This window comes from Rhinopithecus bieti, unplaced genomic scaffold (assembly GCF_001698545.2).
Source record: "Rhinopithecus bieti isolate Rb0 unplaced genomic scaffold, ASM169854v2 scaffold_23826, whole genome shotgun sequence".
In the NCBI taxonomy this organism is placed as follows: Eukaryota; Metazoa; Chordata; class Mammalia; order Primates; family Cercopithecidae; genus Rhinopithecus; species Rhinopithecus bieti.
Window position 1 is genome coordinate 1,066,030 of NW_016811267.1, and position 10,654 is coordinate 1,076,683.

Consider the following 10,654-nt stretch of genomic DNA (forward strand, 5'->3'; position numbering starts at 1 on the left):
ATTCCCTTGTATCTAACATCTCTTACGTCAAAAACAAATATCTTGGTTACAGTACAAGGACATAGAATGTGCTCATTCCCTTGTATCTAACATCTCTTACGTCAAAAACAAATATCTTGGTTACAGTACAAGGACATAGAATGTGCTCATTCCCTTGTATCTAACATCTCTTACGTCAAAAACAAATATCTTGGTTACAGTACAAGGACATAGAATGTGCTCATTCCCTTGTATCTAACATCTCTTACGTCAAAAACAAATATCTTGGTTACAGTACAAGGACATAGAATGTGCTCATTCCCTTGTATCTAACATCTCTTACGTCAAAAACAAATATCTTGGTTACAGTACAAGGACATAGAATGTGCTCATTCCCTTGTATCTAACATCTCTTACGTCAAAAACAAATATCTTGGTTACAGTACAAGGACATAGAATGTGCTCATTCCCTTGTATCTAACATCTCTTACGTCAAAAACAAATATCTTGGTTACAGTACAAGGACATAGAATGTGCTCATTCCCTTGTATCTAACATCTCTTACGTCAAAAACAAATATCTTGGTTACAGTACAAGGACATAGAATGTGCTCATTCCCTTGTATCTAACATCTCTTACGTCAAAAACAAATATCTTGGTTACAGTACAAGGACATAGAATGTGCTCATTCCCTTGTATCTAACATCTCTTACGTCAAAAACAAATATCTTGGTTACAGTACAAGGACATAGAATGTGCTCATTCCCTTGTATCTAACATCTCTTACGTCAAAAACAAATATCTTGGTTACAGTACAAGGACATAGAATGTGCTCATTCCCTTGTATCTAACATCTCTTACGTCAAAAACAAATATCTTGGTTACAGTACAAGGACATAGAATGTGCTCATTCCCTTGTATCTAACATCTCTTACGTCAAAAACAAATATCTTGGTTACAGTACAAGGATATAGAATGTACTCATTCTCTTGTATCTAACGTCTCTCACATCAAAAACAAATATCTTGGTTAAAGTACAGGGACATAGAATGTACTCATTCCCTTATATCTAACACCTCTTATGTCTAAAACAAATATTTTGGTTAAAGTACAAGGACATAGAATGTACATTATTTCTAACACTTACAATTTATTCTTTAATAAGAAGGGAAACTTTGAAAGGGAACTTCTTTGCTTTCTACAAAGTAATTCTCCTGCCCCAGCCTCCTGAGTAGCTGGGATTACAGGCATGTGCCACCACACCTGGCTAATTTTGTATTTTTAGTAGAGATGGGGTTTCTCCATGTTGATCAGGCTGGTCTTGAGCTCCCAACCTCAGGAGATCCACCTGCCTTGGCCTCCCAAAGTGCTGGGATTACAGGCATGAGCCACCACACCTGGCCCCCAGATATGTTTTTGTCATTTTAGTCTTCCTTCAGGATGCCAGTGACATGAAAGACCTTTGGTTATTGTCTCATGTGTCCCCGAGGCTGCTTATTTTATTCTATCTGTTCTTCTCTCTGTTAGATTGGACAATTTACATGATCTGTCTTTAAGTTCACAGGTCCATTGGCCCTTTCCTATTTGTCTCCATTCTGCTTTTTTTTTTTTTTTTTTTTCAAGATAGGGTCTCACTCTGTCATTCAGGCTGGAGAGCCATGGAGCAAGCATGGTTCACTATAGCTCCAACCTCCCAGGCTCAAGTGATCCTTCTGCTTCAGCCTCCTGAGTAGCTGGGACTACAGGTGTGTGCCACCAAGCCTGGCTAATTAAAAAAAAAAAAAAATTGTAGAGATGAGGGTCTTGCTGTGTTGCCCTGGCTGATCTCAAACTCCTGGGGCAAATGATCTTCCCACCTCGTCTCCCAAAGTGCTGGGGTTACAGGCATGAGCCACTGTACGTGGCCTCCATTCTGCTATTAAGTCCATCGAGCAAGTTGTTTATTTCAGTTATTCTATTTTTTAGTTCTAAAATTTCTCCATTTGATTCTTCTCTCTCTCTCTCTCTCTTTTTTTTTTTTTTTTTTTTTGAGATAGGGTCTTACTCTGTTGCCTAGGCTGGAGTATAGTGGTGCGATTGTAGCTCACTACAGCCTCAACCTCCTGTGCTCACATGATCTTCCCATCTGAGTGTGCTGAGTAGCTGAGACCACATGAGTAGCACCACCATGCCTGGCTAATTCTTTTTATTTTTTATTTTGTAGAGACTAGGACTTGCCATGTTGCCCAGGCTGGTCTCAAACTCCTGGTTGATTCTTCTTTATGATCTATTTCTTTGCTGAGACTTTCTATTTTAACATTTGTTGCAAGCATTTGCAGTTTTAAAAATAGCCGTTTAAAGTTCTCAGATAATCCCAACATCCGTGAAGTGTTGACAGTGGTTGATTGGGTTTTCTAGACAAGTTGACATTTTCCTGGTTGTTTGTATGCTGAGTAATTTTGGATTGCATCCTGGACTTTTTGAGCATTATGTGGTGATATTCTAGGTCTTATTTAAGTTATATGGGAAATATTGATATTTTTGTTTTAGCCAACAGCCAATCTTAGTTTTAGGGCACAAGTTCCAGCCCCCAACCTGTAGACCATAAACATCACGTCAGTTCTTAAAGCCCCATGTGCCATTTCCAGGTCAAATCTCCTGGGTATGCACTGCCCAGTGGCCAGTCTGGGACCAGGGTGGTTAGTTCAGTTCTCGAAGTCTTTGGTAAGTCAAAGTGTGGTATACGCACAGGATTCACACATGCTCGATTCTAGAGAGTTCTGGAGACATAAACCACTTCATGGGGTGACTTTCCTGAACTTCTGGCTCTGTGCTGTCTACTCAGTACTTTTCTGATACCTTGCGGTTTACTCTGTTGCACACGTCTGCCGTTGGGCCCACTTCCCAGCCCACATGGAGAGAGGACAGTGTGAGAAAAGGACAACGGTTGCCCCACCCCCTCGGAATAGTAGCTAGCACCACAGGGCCTGGGACATGAGGAACCAGGGAGATGGGGGACTTCTGTGTTTTCCAGGAGAGTTGGAAGTTCCTCTTCTGGCCCCAGAGCCAGGCCTGGAGGCTCCACTGAGCTCTCGTGTGCTCTGTGGTGCACACTTCTGCTTCCAGATTGCTGCTGCACTTTCTCATGGGGGGCGGTGAGGACACTGCGTTCGTGGCTCTTCTCTGGTCCACCTGCCGCTGTCCTCAGTGTTCCAGCAACTGCCAAGCCCCCTGCCCAGGTTTCAGAGCTGTAGTCAGTGGCAGGGGAAGGGGCACCAGCTGACCCACCTCGCCAGCCACTTGCTTTTATGTGCACTCTGGCCTCATCCCTGCAGTGTGGGTAGACTGTGATGGGCTCAGCCAATCCAGTCATGCAGGTCACTCGGGCACCTGTTTCTGACGGCCACAGGTAGTGCAGCATTGGGCACACTTGCTCAGCCCCAGACGTGTGCACTTGGGTGTCTCTGTGACCTGAGCTGGGATTTCTGGAGGGCCAAGGCCCCAGACACGGAATTGCCAAGGAGAGTGCTGCCCGGAAAGACTCTTCCAGCGCGCTCCATGCAGACCTCTTCGCTTTCTTACTTTCTAAACCATGGGACAGGACAGTGGCCTTGCTAACCACATTCCCCTCTCCCCTAGGGACCCTTGACTGATGGTTCATTGAGCCCAAATCTGGGTGCCCTGGGGTGCAAAGGCAAGTCCCAGGGGGCAGCTTAGAGAGAACTGAGCAGGGAAGCGCTGGGGCTGCGGGGGTCCCTGCCACAGTGCGCTGCTGCCCGTGGCTCCACCCCACACGGGTCAGCACAAAGGCAGCTGTCAGAATGCCGCCTTCCTAAGTGGCTTGCAGAGCTGGCGGCTGGGTCAACATTTGCCTCCAGTTGCGATCATCTGAGTGGAGCCTCGTACTTACACAGCCGGGCCCTCAGCAAGCATCCCTTCAGCACCCACTCTGGGAAGTGCACCGGTTCTGGGTGGCTTGTCACACCTCAGCTGAGAAGGTCCTGATTGCTGCCTGCAGGGCTGAGATCAGCCTCATGGACTGGGTGGCTTTTTAGCTTCACTCCCTGGGCCTGCCTTCACGGCATTCATGACCCATGTGTTCAGTTACAGCTGGCTGCCGGGGACAATCCCTACTCCCTCAGGGGGAGGCAGCACCCAAAGGGAATTAGGGGCTGTCACAGTTGAGAAGAGGGCCCTCCGAGAAGGAGGCAGGCGAAATCCCAATGCTCGGGCTCCTGGAACCCTGGCCGGTGAGGGTCCCGAGCTCCTGAGCCTCTGCGTGTCCACTGAGCACCTGCTGCCACACACGCTGTTTCCAGTGCTGGACATGGCGGCGCACAGCCGCACGTGGCTTCCCGCAGCAGGGAGACAGAGACAGACAAGCAGGCAGTCGCAGGGAAGCTGTTGTGCACCATGGGATCAGGGAGCTGCTTGCGAGATGAGGACAGGACAGCACCAGGAGGTGAGGCTGGGGAGGTGACGGAACCGGAGCCCTTGGGGCCATGTCCAGTTCCCTGCCCCTCCCCGGGCTGTCATTTGCTTGGCACCTCAGTTTTCCCAATTCTCTCAGAAGCGGCAAGCTGGTGAGGGTCTTTTGTTTGTCTACCCAGTGCTTTTTGGACATCATGCATAAGACTGCACAGACTCTCCTGCCACTCTGCAGACAGGAAACACAGGCCCTGCACCATGTTAGCCTGGCTGGAGCCAGCATCTGGCCCCAGGTGTTCAAGTCGGTGGCCTTTGGCCCACTTGCTGGTGTGGGCATGGCCTCATGCAGCATGGCAGTATGCAGTGGTGGCCAGGGCTGCAGCCCCTGCGATTCTTCTGCCTGTCACTCTGTGCCCTCAGCACGGGGCCTCTGATCTGTGCCTGTTTCCTCACTTCTAAAATGGATGCAAGAAGAGATGCTCCAGCATCTTGGCTCCCTCAGGACAGGCTAGGGGATGCAGGACCATCGCCCTGGTGTGGATTTTTAATTGCACTTTCAGATGCATCTCGGCATGCACAGTGGGTTACAGCCCCTCAGGTCATCTCCCCATGGTCCCTTCCCCAGAGGTTGTCGAGGCGTGTGTGGAACAATGCCTGGCATGGTGGAAATGCTGTCAATGTCAGCCACTGTGACTGGATTTAAGTTGATTATTTTGAATCAAGCGTTATCACACTTCAGGGTGGCCCTGGGAAGCAGGAAGGGGTCAGGACCCAGGAAGTGCCATCTCTCATAAGCCCTGGGGGGTGAGGGGCCGGGGGCCTCCCCAGGAGGCCAAGAGGAGAAACAGCATTCAAGAAAAGCAAGTCTGGCCTGGTCCAAGAGACCCCAGCCCAGCCCATTGGGTGAGCAGGGACCATAAGGTCCTGGCTTGGGGCCAGCCGAGCTCATGGCCTCTCGAGGCTGATTCAGCACAGGGACCAGCTGCCAGGTTGGCCCGGGGCATTCAGGGGGCTCTCAGGAGGGAGGGACTGGTGCCTGAGAGAGAACTCTCAGAGGGGGCTCCAGGCACGCATCACCAAGCCCCATTGTGGCCTGAGGCCTAGAAGGCAGGACCCGCAGTGTCCACCTCATGTCCACAGGGCCCCGGCGTTAAGGCTGGAATAGGGGGTGGGTGAGCCTGGGGACCCTCAGCCAGGCATGGGTTGGTTTGGGTTGGGGGTAGGCCTGAGCCACAGTTGGGACTCCCCCAGCTCAGGGAATGCCCAGGAGAGGGATGGGCTTGGAGGTGAGAAGGGCGTTGAGAGTAGGGTGGCCAGAGGGTCACATGACGTGGTAGGAGGCAGTGGCTGGTGAGTTGCAGACCTCCCCTCACTCCCACACCACCACCCCCAGGTCAGCGCCAACGGCAACGTCCTGCGCAGTGAGATTGTGGGCTCCATCAAGATGCGGGTCTTCCTCTCGGGCATGCCCGAGCTGCGCCTGGGCCTCAACGACAAGGTCCTCTTCGACAACACGGGCCGTGAGTACCTGTGCCAAGGGCCCTGCGCGTGAGGACGGCTTCACCGGGCACGCACATTACAGCCCAGAGCAGGGTTGGGCCAGGCGGAGGAACAAGCTGGTTTCAAGCGCTTGGTTTAGCAGCATTTCACACTGCTTGAGACAGCTGTGTAGAGTATTTCTCCCTTCCGGGACATAGAAGGCGCAGGGGAGTGAAATCCTCCAGTCCAGCTGGGAGGCCCCCATCACCCAGCCTCACATGCCAGGTCTTGCACCCTGCCCTGCACTGCCCAGGCCGCTGGAGCTCAGGCCGAGGCCTTGCTCGCTCCCTCCCAGGCCAGGTTCTCCCCTCACCTTGGGCCCTAGGTGTGGGCTGTGTGAAGGCCACGCATGGTGATTCTCGCTCCCGCTGCTGGTCTGTAACACTTCCCACGGTAGGGCGGGGTCAGAGGGGCTCAGGGCCTGGGTTTGCAAACTGTGCCTCCCGCCTCTCAGCTGTCACAGGCCACTGGAAGAGGGTACAGTGGCTAGGCATGCCCCCGTTCCTGGCCCAGTGAGGGCTTCTTGGGCATCAGCCCATCAGGGCAGCTCCCCGCCCGGGGCTGGGCAAGGCCCCACCCATATAGCCCTCAGGGAGGTGGGAAACCAAGGAAGACCCAGGACCCCGTGGATGCCGGGGCCTGAGCCCTTGGGGAGCCCCGAGCCATCCCCCAGCCAAGTCCATTGATCAACCATTCAGTGAACGTGTCCTGAGCAGGTCCCCTGGCTGGGCCCTGGGGTGGCCGCTGGAGACTCAGCATGAACCAGACCCACCAGCCCTGCCCGCCAGGACCCCAGGGGTATGAGGAGTGATGGGGCAGTTGTCTTGGGACCCAGCCCCCTTGGTGTTTGTGGCCCAGGCTGCTGTTACTGCGTGGACTGGGGGCCCTGCTCTGCTGGGGTGGGTCCCAGGTGGTAGGAGTACTGCTGAGAGAGTGACCCGGAGGGCCCAGGTCTGTTCTACCCTCACCCCTGACCCCAGGCGGCAAAAGCAAATCTGTGGAGCTGGAGGATGTGAAGTTCCACCAATGTGTGCGGCTATCACGCTTCGAGAACGACCGCACCATCTCCTTCATCCCGCCCGACGGCGAGTTCGAGCTCATGTCCTACCGCCTCAACACCCACGTGAGTGCGCCACCCCGGGGCTGGGCTGTTGGTGGCCGCCTCCTCCCCTTCACCTCCAGGAGGTGAAGCCCAGGCAGGCGCCGGGGCTGGCCCCACCCCATGCTCCATGAGCTGCCTGGCTCCGCAGAGATGGAGTCTGAGGACCTGGGACTCCGAGCTTTCTGAGGGGCACAGACCCCTTTCGCCACCACACCTCTTTCCCAGGCAGCCCCCTAGAGCAGGCCCTGCGCACGTTTTCTGCATTTGTACCGAGGCCTCCCTAGTAGCTCCCTGCTGCCTCGGCCTATCTGCCCTGACCCTTCCTGACGCTGGCTGTGCACTCCCCACCGGGCCCTGGGCCAACAGCTGGGCAGATGGCCCCTTGCCCTGGGCCTTGGTTTCCCCTCTGAAATGGGCCTTTGTCAAACATGGCCAGGTGTGAGCACCCTCTCTGCCCTCCTCGGCAGGTCAAGCCTTTGATATGGATCGAGTCGGTGATTGAGAAGCACTCCCACAGCCGCATCGAGTACATGATCAAGGTGCGGGGGCCTGAGGCCACCCACTGAGGGCCTTCTGGTGTCTCTGGCCTGTCCTGGGGGCCTAACCGAGGGCTGGGGGTGCTGTAGGGCTGCCATCCATGCACCCTCGCTGTGGCCTCAGATGCAGGAGTGGCCTGACACTGAGGGGACACCGCCTGAGGCCTGCTCCTAGATGGTGCCACTTGTGGGGAGGGGCCTATAACTAGGCATCCAGGACACTCCCAGAGGTATTGCCCCCAGGTGGAGCACCTCTGCCCCTCAGTGACCCTGTCCAGCGCAGCCTGGCCCTGGGACACAACATTGTCCTAGGAGGGCAGGGCAGAGGGAGGGATGGGGAGCCTTGGAAGCTGAGCAGACAGGAGGACGAAGATGAAACGCCTGAAATTAGGCCTTGGGAGAGTCTCGAGGGTAGGAGTGGGGGTGGGTAGTGCCTGGAGAAGTGGGGCTAGGGAGGATTCCCCAGGCCAGGCTGAGGGACATGTGGCCTGGAGGGGCTGGGCCAGCTCACTTTGGCCTCCATAACCCTGGGCCGCATCGGCCTGGCCTGCAGGCCAAAAGCCAGTTCAAGCGGCGGTCAACAGCCAACAACGTGGAGATCCACATTCCTGTGCCCAATGATGCCGACTCACCCAAGTTCAAGACGACAGTGGGGAGCGTCAAGTGGGTCCCCGAGAACAGCGAGATCGTGTGGTCCATCAAGTCCTTCCCGGTGAGCACTCCATCCAGACATCCACATGCACCCTGCGCCTGTCTCTGCAAGGCAGCCTGGGTGCCCAGGACCCCAGCACCTCGAGATGGGGTGACTGTGGCCACTGTGTCCCCCACACCTGGGGCTTCTGAAAGGGTGGACGGAGAGCCAAGGACTGGAGGGAAAGCGGGAAGAGTCAGAGGCTGACTTGGCCCCTGGGCCCCTTTCTGCTTTCCTCTTGTTTGTGAACCAGCCTTTGTCTTCAACCTCAGGGCAGTGCCCTCTTCCTCTCTCTCTCTGTGCTGCCCCCGAGTACTGATGTGAGATGGGGCTCCTGTCCAGGCAGGCCCTGAAGGAGCCCCGTCCACCCTGGCAGGTGCAGGGCCCTTTCCGTGCAGGCTCAGCCTTGCCTGCCATCAAGGGGCATGGCTGCCTGTAGGCCAGAGCAGCATAGCCTCCAGAGCCCTGCACCAGCCGCCCATGTCCTGGGCCAGCTCTGCACCGGCATGACTTCCCCGGTACCGTGTTAGGGGTTCTGAGGACTTGAGTCTGGGCTTGCTGGGTGTACACAGTGCACAGAGAGGCTAGGCCCGGGCATGGCTCTGGAGCCGAGCCGGGTGGCACTGACCTGCTCCGCCAGGCAGGCTCAGGGCAGGCGCTACTTTCCATGTTCTCCCGTCTCTCCGCCTGCAGCCCCAGCTGAGTTAAGCTGGAAATGCTGCAATTCAAGCTCCTTGAATTTCATGATGGCACTTTCCCTCCCAGTCTCAATCTAATCACATGACATAAAATGCAGAAAGTAGAGGAAGGAGAGAGAAAAGCCCGTTACCCTACCACCTAATACTCCTGTCAGCCTTTCTGCACGTCTCCTTCTCACCTTTCTTTCTGCATATTTGGGTCTTCCTCATTATACTCAAGTAGAGCCAACTCGGCGCCTGCCCTTCCATGCAGCGTTGCGGCAGAGCGTTTTCCTTCTGGTGTTGACTGTCTTCTTGGTGGTCGGCTTTGGGAGCTGTGGAATATTCCATGGAGGGGTAGTGACCATCCCTGATTGTTGGATTATCTCCTCTTTTCCTGCAATTCCACTGTTGAAAATAGTGTTTATTATTTAAAACACAATGGGAGAATACCTCATCAAATAAACAGCATGGTGAGCTGTAGATGGAGGAGGAAGGGACGGGGCTAAAGGCCGAGACACAGGCTGGCGTGGACCGTGCTTGTGTAAATTTGACTTCGAAGCTATGCATGGGCACACCTCATTTTATTGTGTTTCCCAGATACTGCATTTTTTTTTTTTTCAGTTTTTAAACAAATGGAAGGTTTGTGGCAACCCTGTGTTGAGCAAGTCTGTTGGCACCATTATTCCAACAGCACGTGCTCACTTCGCGTCTCTGTGTTGTCACTCTTTAGCAATAAAGTATGTTCTAACTAAGGTATGTACATTCTCTTAGACATACTACTGTTGCACATTATTCAGACTACATTATACAGTAAGCTTTTTTTTTTCTTTTGGAGACAGAGTCTTGCTCTGTCACCCAAGCTGGAGTGCAGTGGCACAATCTCGGCTCACTGCAGCCTCTACTTCCCAGGTTCAAGCGATTCTCCTGCCTCAGCCTCCTGAGCAGCTGGGATTACAAGCATGCACCACCATGCCTGGCTTTTTTTTTTTTTTTTTTTTTTTGAGACAGAGTCTCTCTCTGTTGCCCAGGCTGGAGTGCAGTGGCATGATCTCCACTCACTGCAAGCTCCGCCTCCCGGGTTCACGCCATTCTCCTGCCTCAGCCTCCCGTGTAGCTGGGACTACAGGCGCCCGCCACCACACCTGGCTAATTTTTGTATTTTTAGTAGAGACGGGGTTTCACCATGTTAGCCAGGATGGTCTCGATCTCCTGACCTCGTGATCCGCCCGTCTCGGCCTCCCAAAGTGCTGGGATTACAGGCGTGAGCCACCGCGCCCGGCCGCCTGGCTAATTTTTGTATTTTTAGTAGACATGGGGTTTCACCATATTGGCCAGGCTGATCACGAACTCCTGACCTTGTGATCCACCAGCCTCGACCTCCGAAAGTGCTGGGATTGCAGGCGTGAGCCCACGAGCCCAGCCAGTAAATGTAATTTTTATATGCACTGGGAAACCAAAACATGTGTGTGACTTGCCTAACTGTACTATGTGCTTTATGGCAGTGTCCAAACTGCAATGTCTCAAGGTACACCTGTCAGTGCTTTCCAAGCATATAAAACAAAATTAAATCAAAATGGAAAAAAAGGTAATTCCTAAAAATGAAAAGCAAAATTAATTCATCAGCGTATCAAGTTGATGACAGCTACAGATACACATTACTTCAAGTAACACACCCTAAAGACAAAAGGAAGTGCAGAAAATAAATTTTAAGAAATATAGA

At 53.3% G+C, this 10,654-nt stretch overlaps 1 protein-coding gene across 2 annotated transcripts in view; it reads left to right on the top strand.

Moving 5' to 3' along the window:
* Positions 1-10,654, top strand: part of AP1M1 (adaptor related protein complex 1 subunit mu 1) — a 39,528-nt gene that overhangs the window by 23,353 nt on the left and 5,521 nt on the right. For both annotated transcript variants that reach the window (XM_017893688.1, XM_017893689.1), the window contains exons 6-9: positions 5,780-5,906; positions 6,906-7,048; positions 7,495-7,566; positions 8,117-8,275. In XM_017893688.1, coding sequence (XP_017749177.1) covers positions 5,780-5,906; positions 6,906-7,048; positions 7,495-7,566; positions 8,117-8,275 — 501 coding nt within the window. The remainder of the gene's footprint in view (positions 1-5,779; positions 5,907-6,905; positions 7,049-7,494; positions 7,567-8,116; positions 8,276-10,654) is intronic.